Source organism: Corapipo altera, unplaced genomic scaffold (assembly GCF_003945725.1).
Source record: "Corapipo altera isolate COAL_440 unplaced genomic scaffold, ASM394572v1 112, whole genome shotgun sequence".
NCBI classification, from domain to species: domain Eukaryota; kingdom Metazoa; phylum Chordata; class Aves; order Passeriformes; family Pipridae; genus Corapipo; species Corapipo altera.
This window is the reverse complement of record NW_020884899.1, coordinates 10,187,032-10,204,104: the sequence shown is the minus strand read 5'-3', so window position 1 is coordinate 10,204,104 and position 17,073 is coordinate 10,187,032. Positions and strand designations below refer to the sequence as shown.

General features: G+C 39.4%; 1 protein-coding gene across 15 annotated transcripts in view; it reads left to right on the top strand.

Moving 5' to 3' along the window:
* The window catches only part of DAB1 (DAB1, reelin adaptor protein), a 434,644-nt gene that overhangs the window by 401,911 nt on the left and 15,660 nt on the right, over nucleotides 1-17,073 (top strand). For 11 of the 15 annotated variants that reach the window (XR_003528595.1, XM_027648959.1, XM_027648964.1 and 8 more), the window contains 4 exons: nucleotides 1,001-1,060; nucleotides 12,284-12,340; nucleotides 15,202-15,264; nucleotides 16,419-16,527. Coding sequence is in view for 14 of the 15 variants with exons in the window: in XM_027648959.1 (XP_027504760.1) it covers nucleotides 1,001-1,060; nucleotides 12,284-12,340; nucleotides 15,202-15,264; nucleotides 16,419-16,527 (289 nt within the window). In the remaining variant the exon portion in view is untranslated. The remainder of the gene's footprint in view (nucleotides 1-1,000; nucleotides 1,061-12,283; nucleotides 12,341-15,201; nucleotides 15,265-16,418; nucleotides 16,528-17,073) is intronic. The other 4 variants (XM_027648971.1, XM_027648966.1, XM_027648972.1 and 1 more) reach the window with 2 other exon arrangements.

Below are 17,073 nucleotides of genomic sequence, written 5' to 3'. Positions count from 1 at the left end.
GCACTGAATTAATGACACACAGTTTCCTGTGAAGATTGGGGTGTTTAAACGTGGGCAAGAGAACAGTAGGTTTCACTTATGTCTGAAATGTAATTTTCATATGTTATGTGCCCTGTTCAGTGGAAGAGCAACCTTGATTTTCTTAGAGTATTTGTACCAGTTTAGAAAATGTTTTTACTATTCTTTTTGCTTTTGTCATTTACAATAGACACTCCGTGCTTCTAGGAAGAAAAAGAGATACACACACAAATTATAAATATGGGAACCAGTGGTCCTTGGGCAAGCACAGCCCTGTATAACAAAGCAGCTGAATTTACATGAACAGATTATATATGCCCAAGGTGTAAATCATGACTGTTGGCCCAACTAAAAGCTCATCCAAAGTTTTTTAAGTGGGTTGTCCTCTGTCCATGTCTCCTGTGTCATACTTCAAGAGGCCATTAATTCCTTATTAAAACTGCAGCATTATAACCAAATATCTCATAGAGCAGCCACAGGGCCCCATCACTACAGAGGTACATGTTACGACTTTTCTTGACTTAGATTATTAAATTAATTGGAAGGAAGAAATCTAAACCCATAGGTAAAACATCTCTTACGCTCAGATCAGTAACTCTGCTCTGTGTTTCTGGGAAGATGAGATACTCACTTGATCATAACTTCCATCACGTAACTTCGCATCTCTAACTCTCAAGTTATATGGAAAAAACAGCCATTTCGGTAGGAAGCAGATCCAAGTGCACCTGGAATTCATGCAACCAAAATTATCTGATAATGGAAATCTCTTTTCTGAATGCTGCTGAGCTATAGGACTTAGAAAAACCAGATAGATGATATTTTATTTCTTCAGTATTTTCTCCATTACTGGTGCTACTGGGATGAGAAAGGAACCATCCTTGATTTCATTAGTATTAAATTACTACCCTGTACATAAATATGAGTTGCTGATTTTCATCCAACTTCCTTGGATATTGACCTCAGTTTTCCTTTGATTTTGCAGGTTCCTACCAGCCAAAAGAAGGAAGGCGTTTATGATGTGCCAAAAAGTCAACCTGTAAGTGTAAGTATCTTCCCTGTTTATATAAAGTAAAGTGTGTGAAAGTCTGTACAGTAAAGAAGCCTCTGTGACTTTCATTATTGTCTGTAACATTTGGTACATTCCTTGTGATGTGACTTTTATCAGTGTTGTGTTATGGGTTGGTTGGGTTGGTGCAGAGTAACCAGGATTGTAATGTCACTTATATCCATCTCATTCATTGCTTGAATCTCCTTTCTGTCTTCTCCAACTCATTCCTTGAAAATCACCATGTGTAAATGTGTTATTTGTGGTTAAGAGTCGACAATGAACCTTTTACATGTTAATGCATGAGTTGCTGCTTGGGTTAGAAGGGTTCCTGTATTACCCAAACCTGTACAAGTCTTGCTCTGAGCAAGGATGAGCTGCATTTTCTCCCCTGTAGGATCTGCCAGAGCTGCACTTTATATATTGTGCTCTTCACAGCTTGGTTTAGTCAGACAGCAGGGGAGGCAAGGTCTGAATAGAGATTGAGAGAAGTAGCACTAGGAAGAGGTATGTCAGAGCATTGTGACCTCTACAATAATTTTCTGCAGCCTTAATGGCTATTCTTCTCAGATGATTTCCTGGTGAATACCGTGTGCTGATAGGTAAAAGATTTTATAGGGAGCTTCATATCAAATATTACCAAAAAAAAAGAATATTTGCATGAGAATTACTTTTCTGTCATTTGGGGAAAAAAACCAAACAACCAAACAAGTTGTATCAAAGTCCAACCTAACATATACCATAGAAAAGCAATTATTTTTCCAATAAAGCCAACTTCTGTGGTAGATTAGTAAGTGCTGTAGAGTTGTAGGGCAGAGGTACGTGCAATTGGCATCAGTTTAGCTGTGGGAAATGCTGAAAGGAAAAGCAAAATTAAGTGTACAAAAAGACCTCACTCAAAATGTTCCTGAATGGCAGAATTTTTTCTCTATGTATTGCATTCCTTCCCTGTATGTTGTGGGCTGTAATCAGTGCATTGAGAATCCCTCCCAGTATTGCTATACATTATTTCTGTAGTGCTCTAAGTATACAAGAGACTAAGCTTAATTCAGCTTAATTTTCTGTATCCTGTGCCTTGCATGGACAGTAAAATATTAAAATAATAATAATAATATACTCTTGTATCCAAACCCACCATTCCCTTTCTGTGTATTGGCATTTTGAAGAGGTGAAGAGTTAATCCCCAAAGTATGTAAGAAATGGTAACAAGTGATTGAGAGAAGAAGTGGAGTGACAGATGCCTTAGCAACAGGGTATGCACTTGCTGAAGGGTGGGTTATACTGTTTAATATAAATTTGGGCTATAAAGACCTCAAGAAATTGTTTGATTGCTTTGGTTACACAGAAAATTAGTATTTCTGAGGATTTGTGTGATAGTAGGGAAAAACAAAGGAAAAGGTCAGGACTTTCAGTCTACTGTAAGTGTGGGAAAGAAGCCTGTATTCGGTAGAGAGTGATTCCTTTCACACGAGGCTGTGGTAACTTGCACAGCTTGGGCTGAGCATGGAGACCGAGATGTGGAATAAAAAAGATAAACGCTGGGGAGGGGCTGGATGGGGGCCTGAATTGTGACATCTCTGGGCTTTGCACAAACAAATAAACCTTGCTATAAATATTTCACGATAAGCCACCAGAAGCACGAAGGCATCGTCATGTTGCTTGGGAAAATCTAGTAAAATAGCTCACATTGCATAACTAATTAAGGCATTCGTGGGCACAAAATAGCTGTTGATTTTTCACTTGCTTTTCGTATAGCTTTTCATGTAGTTCAGTGTTACAGTTCTTCTGCCATACATTTCCTGTGACTTTTTTATTATTTCTTCAGTGATGTTTCAGATTTACTCAGGGTATAGTCTGTAATTTAGGTCATTGCAGTAGGATTGGGTGTATAGGACACTTGCAGTCATGTCTGCAGACACCTGGTACTAGGCTGTCCTAGTAAATAGCATGACTGAGATACAGGGCACATGGAACCTACTCTGTAATCATCAAATACATTTAATCTGTCATCTCCATGAAGCTGGTTGCACCTTACTTTTTTTTTCTATTTCATGGTTAAATTTAAAGGGATTAGAGCTTTTCCTTTTAACAACTTATGTACTTTAATTTATGAAGAAAAAGAGAAGAGGAAGAAAGAGGTAGCTGAAATTCTGTTTCACCTTTTTATATTAGTATGTATTAAAAGAAAAAAAAAAGAGCAATAGCTCTTAAAATTAGCAATTTAATATTCCACTGCCCATCTGATTTATTGCTCATCCTTCCATGTATGAGACTCTCTGTCATTGAGACACTTGCCATAATTTTTTTTTCGATTTATAGCTGTCATTATTATATAAACCTCTAAAATTCAGTCTGAGGGCAAATAATCTAGCTCATCTACCTGGTTTAAACGTGTAAGGACACTTTCTTTATTAGGAGGTCTTGCTTTCAGTAATTTCATAATGGATGAATGAAGTGAGAAACCTTTTGTAGCTCCTGATAGGTTTCAGGCACCATGAATCCTCTCTTCTGACAATAAATTCAATGCTTAATAACAATGCAGCAAGTTTTGGTTGAGTTCAAACTGAATTGCCCATATTCCCTGGACAGAGATCAATCTTCCGTTTTAGGATTGTTTTCCTCTGGTATGTTCCCAGGCAAGTTACCTCTAGTCTGTGCACTGAAAAGTGAGGGATGCTGAAGTAGTCATTTAGGTGCCCTCCAGCCTTGACTCTCTGTAGCCCGTGGAGGGAATTAGGCACTTCACAGGCCAGGTTGGACAGGGCTTGGAATAATCTGGTCTAGTGCAAGGTGTCCCTGCCCAATGCAGGCGGTTGTAACAAGATGATCTTTAAGGTGCCTTCCAACCAAAAACATTCTGTGATTCTCTGATTCTATGAAATTCCTTCTGTCTGCATGACATGTCCCTCTCAGGTGGAAATAAACATTTGTCTAGATTTCATTCTTCATTGGCTACGTATGAATTTTAAATGACTTGCAGGTATGATGGCTTCTAAAAGTTAGGCTTATCTGAGGTTAAATTCACCACAGTGTAAAAACTGAAAGCCAGAATCCCCATTTCAGTCTGCTTTGAAGCTGGGAAGCGTAATTCACACTGGTTTTTCAGTAAGATACATCTTCCTATGACAACCTTGGGCAAATATTTCTCCATGCATGGGGGATCCCACTGAGGCTGAAGATAGAGAGCATCTTCCTGGTAGTGCCACAAAGCAGAAGTATTGAACATTGTGCATGCACTGAGATAGCTGATGTACCTACACAATACTGTGCCACTGTGTGAGGCCATTTGTCAGCAGGTACCAAAGTACTTTATAGTCTGGCTCCTCATGATCTCCGATATCAAGTAATGTAAATACGGTGCAAATGAGGCGGAAAGGAATGAGTCTCAAATCTCAGGATTTGAACCTACCCGCTGAACTCAATTATGAGTGGTGGCTGGTTGCCAAGTCACTTCTCTGACATTGGGATGAAAAGATTGCTTACTCAATATGATTCTTGTATTTCCCCGTCTCTTTGCTGTATCCGTTCCCAGCAAATCCTGCTCTCCTGTAGATCCTCTGCCGGCTGTGCAGCTCAGCTCCTAACGCACACTTTTTACGGTATCCAGTTCCCTCCCAGTATCTCTTCCTTCTCCTGTATCAACTTGGACTTCTTGTGTTCATTCTTATTTTGTCTCTGCTCCTTCCTTAGACCAGTTCTCCTATTCTCCGTTCACTGAGAGTAATCATCAAGCCAGACAAAGAAAGCAAGCTTACCCCAAAAAACTTGTGTTAAGTGGTGCACACTCTGCTTAGAAATGCTAGTTGTGTGTGTGAAATTAACTGTTCTAAAAAATGGAAATGTTTAATGAGCTCTTTTTGTTATAATTTCCCTTCATCTCCCATTAAACATCCACATCAAGTTCTACCTGTCACAGTGTTTTTAGTAACAAGAGTCAGACTGTAAATACCCTTCACAGAGACTGTCAGTCACATCACAATAAAACCTTCTCTTCTCATCAAAATCTAAACTGTCTGCTTAACAATTTTATGAAGGCTTTCAAACAATTCATCTTACTGCTGTATAAAGATCCAAGGCACTATAACTGGTGTCTTACAATGCAGGCACTCATTTGGCTGGTGCCAACTACATGGAGAGTATTAAACCAGGGTGGAATGGACAGGGAGGAGCAGATGAAGCTGGACCTGAGCACACTCAGGTTTAGAAACCATAAGATCTGCCTGGTCATTCTGCCCGAATTAGGACGCTGTGTTTGGGAAAGCTCAGTTTTAATTCTGACTGGGATAAGCTCAGTTTTAACTCTGGCTGGGATTACAGTGCCATTTACAGGTCTGGCTTTTCCCTAAGTTTGCATCAGTGGCTCTGCAGAGGCAACTTGCAGACTTGCATCATCTTCAGCCTCCACAATCCAGCTTTCAGGACCAAATTCTCAAATGTGAGGAGAAAGAGAGTGCACAGATACAGTCTCTGACCATCTGTGATGAGAATGCTGTCCAGTTTTATTTATGTTTGCTAAAAGAGACATCTGTGTTCAACCGTCCTGACTCAGTTACACTCAATTAAACTCCATGTATGAGGTTTAATATTTCAGTGTGGGACATGCATTTTTACAGGTACAGCTATTTGTTGCAAAATTTGCAGATATATTAATTTGTTATGACAATGTCTTGTGGCATGAGTTGATGTTTTGGTGGGCCTTTGCTTTTTTTTAGAATCATAGAGTCATAGAAGTGTTCCACTGGAACACTGACAGGGGTGTCTTACAGAGATCACAACCATAAGCTTGTAGCTGCTATACTTAGTGGAATGTTAGTTGCTAACTAGTTCTAATAGCTAAATCTGTCTTTATAGTTTTTTGTTTGACTTTCTATCATTTATTCTTTTTTTCATAGAAACCTATTTTTTTCTGGGGATATTTTGTGCTTTATTCCTTAATAAAAATTTTATTGGCATAGGAAGCAGAAACCAGGTCCTTCTCCTTAGTCTTCCCAGTTTATAGCATCTGTAACATAAAGTGATGAAGTTTCTTCATGTGTGTTAAATACATGATTTATATAGGTCTTAGCACCTGAGCTCAAAATTAGGGATTTTTCAACTGAATCTTGAAAATTTGTTCTTGCATTGTTAGGTAAAGCAAGTACACTTAGAAAGCTGGTAACCTGAATTCAGAGTCTGATTTCCAACAATCCAGAGGGTTAGATGTTTGAATTAATCTGTTGTTAGTGTATAGGCTATTTAAGATTAAGAATCTTAATCTGGATATTTTCTGAGCATTGAAAATGTACCCATGCAAACTTCAGGGTTCAGTCCATCCCTTATTTTATATTTGGAGAGTCAAATAGCAGGTTTTAGCAGTCAGTGTAGGAATGCTGTTTCACAGATGAGAATATAATGTCCTAGTTTAATTAATATAATTAAATAGTTTAATATAATGTCCTAGTTCTTTTATGCCAAATTGATATTGTGGACCACATCTTGAGCTCTTTTTAATCTGTAGGAGTTGTCCTGCTAGCAGGCTTTCCATTCCTGCATTGGTAATACCATTCACCCAATGTGATCCTAAACCCTGCTCTGCCAGTGGAATGATTACATGCTATCAAAGCATTGAATTTGCTTCCTAGTGCAATCCTTTAGGATTTTGGGACGTAATCACATAGTGTGGGAAAGCTGTAATCCAGCAGAGCTGCCCTTGATCAGTTTTCCAGTGTTCTCTCTCTGTACTGTTCAAACAGCAAGAAACAAGGAGGCAAACAAAAGCTGCAGGCTTTGCCCTGGTGACACAGTTTTCTTATTGGATATAGGGCACATGGGTGCTGCCATGTGTGTGGGAGTTTACATTTGTATTTTAGTACAGAACTGAGGCAATATAAATAAATGACAAACATTTCAGTGGCCCCTCACAGTTATCCAGCCTGTTGGGTCACATGTCTAATGGCTCCATGTGTATTTGTGTTCCTAAACTTTCCTTGGTTCCTGTGCATTTTCTGGGATAATATTCTGGACCTTTTGATATTCTCCAAAGTGGAGAAAAGAGTGTAATTGATCTCACTGATTGTGGCATAAAGCTTTGTTACATATAGTGAATTTCTGTCTTTTTTTTAATATGACTGATGCAGATTTTGTCTGATGGCTGCTGATACATTAAGTTGACAGCTGCACCTTGTGTTGATTCACTACATTTTGATTTGCTCAGAGCCCTACAGCTCACAGTAATTTGGTAAAATGTTTATTCACAGGCAGTCTGCTTTCTAAGTAGTAAAGTTTATGGCTTTACCTCTTCTGCATCACTGTATGCATTAAATTATATCATTTCCACAATTTGGGGTTTATTCATAAATTTAAGGTAATATAGGTCTGAGGAAAGTGTTGTGTATATTTGGCATCAGTTTGGGGAGAAGCTGTTGTAAATTATTGCAGATTCATTCAATCCTACTCTACATTATTAAGTACAGAAATACACAGGTCTTGGCTTTTTTACCTGCTGAAACTCAGGAGATTTCAAGGTTTGGAAAATACCATGAAGGCAAGGTATTCAGTAATGAAGATAGAAATAACTTGTTTCTCAAGCTTGGTTATAGCTCCAGTCACCTGTTGTTTTGAAAAGCAGTAGATACAACTGTATAACTGTGCCTTGCAATTCTTTTAAAATAGTAAATATGGGGTTATATCTAATTCCCTTCCATTGTTAACTTTATTCCCTGAAAGCATTCAGTGCTATCTCTACTGTCACAGTCTAGAAGTGGAGTTTTGCTTCCAAGTGGAAGTTTGAGTTCCCATCATCATTTCTCTCTCCCATCTGCTGTTAAAGAAAGCCACCACGTGTCCCATGGCTGTTTGCAGTGTGCCCTCAGGCAGTGCTGGAGTCCCCTGACATTAAAGGGCTTATCCCGACCTATCTGAGCTCTTACTGTGTCCTGTGGGGGGGGTCCAGAGAGGATATTTAGGAAGTGACCATCGGGACCTTTGCAACAGCATCCTCTGTGCCCTGGGAAGTTTCATTATCTTGATTTTTGTGTTGCCTGGAAGCAGCAGGGGTCTGGCTCTAAGCTAGAGTCACTCTTGGACTCTTGATTTATTAGAGTCTGTCAGAGAAAAGTGGTAATTGAAGTGTTTTAAATACCGTTTCCTATAAAAGTAAACACCTCAAGTACACAGGGAATTCAGAATTAAGTTCCCTGCAAATGAAGAGAAAATAAACAAATGAGTAAGCATCTGTTTTGATCAGATGAAGAGTTCCTTAATTTAAAGGAAGCTATTGAGCAACAGTAAAGCAATTCAATTCACTCAAACTCCTCGGTAATCTGTGATGTCAATTATATTCAACTATCCCAATACTTGAGCTGCCCAGGGCTGACTAACAGGATTTTTAACCAGCACATCCAGTGACCAAACAAAGGAAACTGGACAGCTGGTGAATGCAAAGAAGCTCAAGGCTACCCTTGAGTAGTGGTTGGGTACATCACACCAAAGCCAGGACTTGGATTTATGACTTCAGGAGAATTTGCTGAATAAGAGTGATCCTGAGATAAGAGTTAACCTGTGAAACTGAAGAGAGAAATTTTGGAGGATTCCCATGTTCCATGGGATCCTGAGCACAGAATTTGTACTCGGTGTAAGTGTGGGATGCCCAAATGCATGTATTTTGGATAAAAATTGGTGTAGTTTTATGGCAGCTCATGTTGCTGGCATGACCTGTAGATGGAATTGCCTCCATCTCTGGAAGTGTTCAAGACCAGGTTGAACAGGGCGTGGAGCAACCTGGTCTAGTGGAAGGTGTCCCTGCTCATGGCAGGGGGTTGAAACGAGATGATCTTTAGGGTTCCTTCCAACCCAAACCATTCCTGATTCTATGATTAAATGCTCACAGCAGCCTTACAAGTGAAGGGTTGTGCTCAACTGTACCTGTGTAAATCTGGGTTGAGGGTAACATCGTGACTGTCCTTCCCTCAGTAACTGGGAAGATTTATGGCATTTGAGGATCTTTACCATCTGTTGGAGGCTGAAGATTGCAAAGGCACTGACAATTTTTCCTTGACACACATATTCTTCAGCGTATTCTCTTTAATTGGGAAGTAATTGAGCAATTCTTTGTTGAGTTACCATGCGATGTCATTAATTCAGCAGTAGTTTTACAGGAAAACAATATGTCTGTGGGATGTTTTCAGTGTGTCTCAGTGTACTAGACATGGTTTGACTGATGATTGGTTTAGTCACGATTCCGACATGCTCCCTCATTATAGTTCTAATTGTTTTTTTAGAATGAATTGTAGTTAATTAGCAAGCTACTTGAAGCTCATGGAGCTCATAGTAATATCAACAGTTGTTGTATAAGGTTGTGCAAACAACCGGGGCTTTCTTGAGCTACAATGGTGATTCAAACCATCAGAAAAATTATTTGTCGTGGCCAAAATATTTACATTTTCAACTAAAATAAAAAATATTTAGTTTGACCAACTATTTGACTTGTCATTAGACTTCCAGTGTAAAATCCATTTTAGAAAAAGGGAAGTGGAAACCCAGAGAGGCTGTGTAGTTGGTTAACCATTTTTTTGTCTGCTGGGCTGAGTGGTACAGCACTTCCACTGAATGCAGGAAATCAAGTTTAAATCCCTCTGCTGTCTTAAAAGAGTTGAATAGCTAATACTCAGCTCAAAGGTTAATTACTAATTGCTGGTTATTTGCTATATTTAGTATCCATCGTACTCTTTTTTTTTTTTTTTACTAAGCTCTGTATCAGAGTACAAGTTAATTACCACATTTTTTTTTCATGTTTTTAAGCACCATCTTTGCTCCATTCTCCGAGACTACAAAATCACGTTTTGTAAGATGCTACTTTTATCATCTTGTTTTCAAAAGTGTAGCAATATTGAGCAGGTTTTCTCGTGCCATATGTCAGCATAGATCCCTTGCCATTGGTAAAACCAGACTGAGTAACAGAAGTTGAATGTTCTGTCTTGATATGTATCTAGGAGTTAAAGAAGAAGGTGCTTCACACTCCTGTGAGCAAAAGAGCCCTGTTTTAGATTTCCCTTTTAAAATTTTAACTTTTGCATTGCTTAGAAAAGATGTTTTTCCGAAGACTGGGAGATCAGAGGGAATACTGCAGTGGAAGTGGATCAGTTTTGGTTTAGGTTTATGAAAACTGCAGTTTACTTATCTCCTATCACTGTGAGTGCCTTCCAACTCAGGATATTCTATGATTCTATGATTATCATTGCTTCTCTACTCTTGATTTCTCTCCAGCTCTTGGATAATATGTTATTCTTTAGAGAATAGTGGAAAGTGTCACGAGGAATTCCGCTACTGGCTTGGAGTGGTTCAAAAAGCTTGCTGCTGCTTTAAGAAGCCAGATTTCCATATTTCATGTTTAAAAGATTTACAGTATGTCTCACGTGCCTGTATAGAAAGATGGAGCTTTCATTACAGGTTTAATGTCATTGCAATACAAGGATTAATACTCCTTCCTCCGCCTCAGTCTGTGTGGCTGGTCGCGAGTGACTGGTGTGCCCCTGGTTGACTAAGCTGTGGTGGGGGTGTTTCATATTCAGGCTGATGTCTTTTTGAATAATTAAACAAGCTTTTACATCACTCTGTGGAAGAATCTTTCCCGGAGAAAGATCAAGAACTGGAGCATGTCTCCAGGTTTCTGGTTATTTTCTGTTGTGCACTGGGGAAGGAGGGAGAGGATTGTTGACTTTCATTGCAAAGGTTAAACTCTTTGTGTTGAAAAGCTGAACCAGAGGAAGGCTCAAAAGGCCAAATTTTGCCCTTGGTAGCTGTGTCGCTGCCTCACCATGGCCCCCCAGAGCAGGCTCTTCCATGCTCTAACAGACAGGGATATTTCACCCTTAGAAAGTGTCTCCTCACTGGTATGTGATGCAGAACACGAGCTAATGGAAGACATGGCTCAAGTGCTCCATGATAATTGGGCACTTGGGGATGCTCCGTGACATGTTGGGCAAATGTTTTCTGCAGGGTCCTGCTGGAGCACAGGTGGGAATTTCTAATGGGCCGTGGAAGGCCGTGCACGTGTTCCCTCTGTGCTGAGATGGGGTTATCCTTCAGCTGGTTTCACAGAGCGATCTGTGCAGCTGGAGCTGCATCACTGATGCTGGAGGATGGGAGTCAAATGAGGAAGCGTAAACCCTTCTGGTGTCATATAAAGAATATTTTGAAGGTCTGTGGTCTTTGAGTGAACAGACAGAGCTTTTTCCGCACTTTCCTTATCTGGGTCTGGGGTAACATACCATGAAGTTACAGGACTGAGTCTGTACTTGATTGTGCACAATGACATTATCTTCCTCTGGCTTTGCCTTTGCTTTGCCTTTTCCCAGTCTTTTTTTCTTTTTTTCTTCACGTCTATGATGAGATGAGGCGGGGGGGAAAGCATTCTAGGCTGTTTCTGAGATTTTTAAGCTATCTTGGGATTACTGGCTGGTAACCTGTATGAAGCTTCCCAGTTTCCCAGTCACCTAAGATCTGATTTTAAATAGCTTGCTGTTATGTTTGTTTCTTCAGAAATAAAGTCTGTAACAGTATAATAAATGTTACCTGAAATTTAGCGTTCTGAGGACACTGAAGTGATGTGTTAAATATGTGGATAGATACAGATATATTTGTGTCTGAGGGCAGATACTCCAAAGTTATTTACACACACACAAACTATAGAATTAAATGTCACTTGAATTATGTAATTTTAGAAATTGGAAAGAAAATATTTATCTTTGATGTGTTTAAATTGGTGTTACAGTTCTTCTAGTTAAGAGGAAGGCGTGTTTTTTCCTGCAAATACTTGCCTTTAAGGGCTTTTGTTGTTCAGAACTCAATTATTCCTTTTTTCCCTGAGGATGCGAAGGCTTTTCTTTCACCAAGCCAGTGAAAAGTTCCATTAATGTAAGCAGGATCAGAGTTCACTGGGTATGCTTATTGCTAATTTAATAAATATTTGGGAAAATGAATAGTTATGTTGCAAGTGGTAAAATTGCTTTATACACCAGATGATGAGATTTAGCACAAATAGTGTATGTTACCCCCACATCCCAGCAGCATTCAAACTCTCTGTTTTGACTGCCTGATTTCATATCTGTGCTCACAGCAAGATGGAAAGGGTTTTCATTTCAATGCTCAAGTCAATAATTATGGAGGTTATCATTTTCATGCTCAGAAATTCATGTCATTTTCATAAATCATTCATCTCATTTCATAAATCATACTTTACAGCTGGAGAATGGAAACTTATTGCTGGACATTGATGAAAATCTTGTTTCAGTCACTCAGGTAAGGTTGTGACTCTAAAAATGTTTTAAGGAAATATAGATGAAATCATCTGTAGGAATAGCGATATTGGAAAATGTTCAGCTTGGGATTAACTTCACTGGAACGTAGCTAATATCAGATGTGAATAATTTAATGAAGCATAATGGGTGAAATCAGTTCTGTAATGACAGTGAAATCACAAAAATAAAAGATAACTGTTTGGTGTCCAGAATCTCATATGCTGCAAGTGGATAAAGCTAAGTCTGTGTCAGAGAAGATGCATTCATTTATTCAGGCTGAGAACTGAGTTGTAGAAAAATTGCTACAGATCTGAACCATTTGGGACTTCAAAATGCACCTACAAGTGTTGCTGTTTAAAGCTGCCTCTAGTCAGTAAATTAATAAGCTGTGTTCCCACTAAATTTGTTTACATTTCCTGATGTAGTTCTGTAGCTCCTATTGCGTTTGAGGTTGCTATTCTGTAAAGAAATATTTCCCCTGTAAATATATTTCTTTTTACCAGGGAATATTGTGAACGAGGGTTTATTATAACAAACAGTGATGTCAACTTTCCTATCACTCTCTCCAGCTGCCTGTTTAGAAATCCATCTGCAGAGTTTCCCTTAAGAGCTTTAACAGAATTATATCTGCAAAGAGTTTCCAAAGATCCATCACCTTGAAGCACTCTGAAAAGTATTATTATTATTCCCATTATACAGGAGTATGGAGGCACAGAGATCTGAGTTACCACCTTTCAAACGCATTCATATAATCTTGAGTTCAAAAGTATGCTGACTATCAATTTTCAGTGTTCCTATGAAACATATAATATTTTGTTCCACAGAAAATGTATAACTCTACACACAAGTGTGTAACTATGTATCCTGTGCTTTCACATCCTCTCTGGCTTGCTCATCTGCTCCCTCACGTAGGATGGGAGCACACTGGGAACCTTTGCTCATGGTCTCCTCAAAAGGACACAAGGTATTCCTCAGCAAGCCAGCAAGGAGCAAACAGTGAATAGTTCACTAGTGATGCAGGAAAAGAACAGGTTTAGAATTGATGCTAAACAAGCAGTTTGGAGAGACGAGAAGAAAGTGGCTCTCTGTGTGTTTCAGTGTCACCTGGCATCTCTTGAGTCAGGAGTGCCTACGGGAGGCCTGAAGTGATTTCCAAACAAGTGCTGCTGTTGTCATTGCCACTTTTCTGAGCATTTTAACAACCCCTGCCTAGTGTGTTTGTGCACACTGCAGAAGTGACTCACAAGCTGGGTTTTGTTGGGGTTTTTTCTGCAGAAGCTATTTCTGGCAGTATTTCAGTAACACGAACTAGAATCAGTGTACGCCAAAGAAAACATGGATTTTCTTCTTTTTCCCTTCTCCATTTCCATGCAGATAGTTAGAGGGATATATAAGCCCTTAAGAAGAAATTTCATTTTCATAGCACTAGAGCAATGTGATCTATTTAATATAAGACAGGATATGAGGAAATGTAAGATAATTCATCCCTAGGTACATTGTTGTCATGAAGCTGAGAATCATCTGAGCTGCTAGACGAACCTCAGGTCTAAGTGATTGTAGCATCGTCTTTGTATGTGGGAATAGAGATTGGATTGAAAAACTGCATAGACTTATGATATGTGTAGTCTTATTCCTTAAAGGATCATTTATAATGGAAAGCTGAGGGCAGGAAAAAGTCTTGGGGTGATCTCCTTTGGTAGGTTGTAAAGCCTGACCAGCCAGTTTCATTAATGTCCAAAGCACTAAGACGGGCTGTCTTTGCAGGTCAAGACTCAACTAGATTTCAAACCTATAAGAGTGAAAGAAATGTGATAGGAGGCTGCAAGGTTTATGTGACTAAGCTGGGCAAGAGATTCAATGAGCTGAATCGAGATTTGCATTAAATCTCATTTGTAATGAGAATTGTGCCTTCCCACGTGTGTAGGTGTGATTGAGTATGAGACAGGGAAAGCCAGTAAGAAAGGTAGTAGAGGAGTACTTCTGTGTTCCCATCAAAGCTTTCCAATATAGCCACCCTGATAAAGGTGGTAGATGGGATTTAGGTTTTCTACAGAGTTCTAAGGGATCTGTGCTTTAACATCCCTAAACTCCAGCTGAACTGATTTGCAGATGGGTGGAAGGGTGTTATTTTACTTGAGAACATGTCTAGGAGCTTTGATTATGCAGCCACTCAAGGTGTTTCTTTTTATGAAAGTGCTTTTTCTCTCCTGGTCCAGTTAGTGAGGTCTATATGGGTGACCTGTTTCAAGCTCAAACTGAAGGACATCCTGAGAAAATATTTCTAACACAAATTAAATGTAGAGCTGAAAACTTGCAGTAACCCATTTGTGCATCCTCCTTCAAGTCCACTTATCCAGGTCACACCTGTCCCATGGGCAAAGGGAAATCGGGCAGCATTTTAAAAGCCCTTCCCTTCTGTATCCTTCTGTCACTCCACACTCCACTGCCATGTTTTAAGACCTTGAAATGGGTGTTTAAAAAAGGAGCCAGGGAAAAGGACTGGCCATAAATCATGCTTGGTGCTCACTGATGTTAAAGGCAGAGCAGTAATGCATCCAGTCCTGTTCATGAAAAAGTTTTTTTCATGCTTTATTCATTTTTTTTTTCATTTTGGACAATTCCCTACATAATTGTTTTATAGAGTCAGTTGTTGGCTATTTGGGTCCATCAGCAATATCAAAATGCCACATCTTGGACCCATGTGCTTCTTCCATGTGGGACTTGGCATTTGAAGCCTGTGTGGCTTTGGGGGGATTTATATTGTTTGCTGTTACTGGATAACTTTACTACTTGTAACCACTTAATTTGCAGTTTCTTCTCCTCAAAAGATAAATGGAATTTTATTTTTTTTTCTCTTTACAGGCTGTTACCCAACTAGAGCTTTTTGGGGACATGTCCACTCCTCCTGATGTAACCTCTCCCCCAGTGAGTACTCAGGGAAACTGAACTGTGCTTTCCTTTACATGATATTTTCAGCACATTTATTGAGCACATTTACAATTCAGGTCATCAACCATTCCAGTGGGGAGAATTTCAAACTAGTTTTTATGTTACAAGAAAATAAAAATGAAGCAAATTGAATGCAGAGTCCCTGCTTCATGATGATGGGCAAAAATATCTTTGATTTTTATTTTTCCGCTATAGCATTCAGTGTCACATATGATACAACCTGAGCTGCAGATCTGCTCCCCTGATGTTTGTCAGAGGGACATGCTTCACTGCACTCTGTCTCTCCACTGCACTGCAGAAAGATCCAGTTACAGCCTCATACATCATGTCTCTGGTTCCACCAAGCACCTATCCCAGAACTGCTGTTAAAGGACGGAAGACAAAACAGTAAAGAGAGAGAGAGAGAAAGGGCTGAATGTGTTTTGAGGGCAATGAAAATTTTCTCAACATGCTTTTATGCATCATAAAATGAAAACACAATCATTTTTCTGTAAAGCTTTTGAGCCTTACATTAAGCTTTAGGGAAGTATAAATGTATTGAGAAAATTAAGGAGATGTGAGGTCAGGAGCCTCAAATCTCCAAGGTATTCTGGAGCATATCTGGCACTAGATGTTCAAAGTCCTGCCTGCTCATCCTTAGCTTACTCAATTGGATTGGGCTTCTCCTTTAGTGCAGACCTATGTTTCTGGTCCTGTTGGTTAATTAGAAGCAATATTTATTCATTTTTCCTGCAAAATTCTTCATTTACCTTAACTGTTTCTTACATTAATGCCTTGGTCACTGCCTCTCCTGGTTGTCACCTAATATCTAGAATTGCAAGTCTGTATGTTCTGGAGAAGGAAATTATGTCAATATTTTGCATGTGATGTATTCCAGGCAAATTTCATTTTGATTTTTCTCTTCTAATAGAAAGTCTCTCCTTTTCTTTGTTTTAATCCTGTTACAAGCAAATTCTAATGCTCTTATTTCTATCGCTTCTTTCCTTCTACATCTTTCCATTCTTTCTTTATTCTCTTTCTTTACTCCAAACCTGGATTTTTAGAGTTATGGATGATGTGGCAGCAAAGTATGTGCAGCAGAAGCTGCAGCTCATATGTCACCCTTGGATTTTATTCCTTTCTTCTTGCAGACTCCTGCTACTCCAGGTGATGCCTTTATCCCATCTTCATCCCAGTCACTTCCTGCTAGTACAGACATGTTTGGTTCTGTACCTTTCAGCACTGCTGCCGTACCCTCAGGTAAGAAATGTACTGGCATTACAGGCTTGACTCAGATTTGGTGATCAGTTCATAGCTCTGGTTTGCATTTCAGTACTTGGGGCATTAATTTAGCACGGTGGAAGTGGGGAAGGCTTTTGAGGTTGGTGCTCCAGGGCAAGGCAAAGCAAGTCTTTAACAAGCAGGGAGTACATTAGTTTGAATTTGCCCACATTTTTTAAAACAAAAGCCAAAAAAGTCACTGGGAGTTCAGGCATAGTTCAGCCATCTGGATAACATACCTGCTAGGTGCAGTAGCAAGAGAGAAAAAAGCATTTTGTTTAGCTTTGGGGTTTTTGTGGAAGTGGTGAGTATCCTCTGCTGTCTCCTGTAAATAGAGGCTGAGACACAGAGAATTTGATTGCACTTCAAAGGTGTTCCACTTTGTCAAGTCCTGAGATGTCCTTTAGACTTGTGTTCCTCAAAGTGCTCAGGATTCCAAAGCTTAGTAACATTCTGCACAGACTGAGAGGTGTGTGGTTTGACTGCTGATCTCTCCCTGGATATGTTGCGAAAGCAGCACTCTCA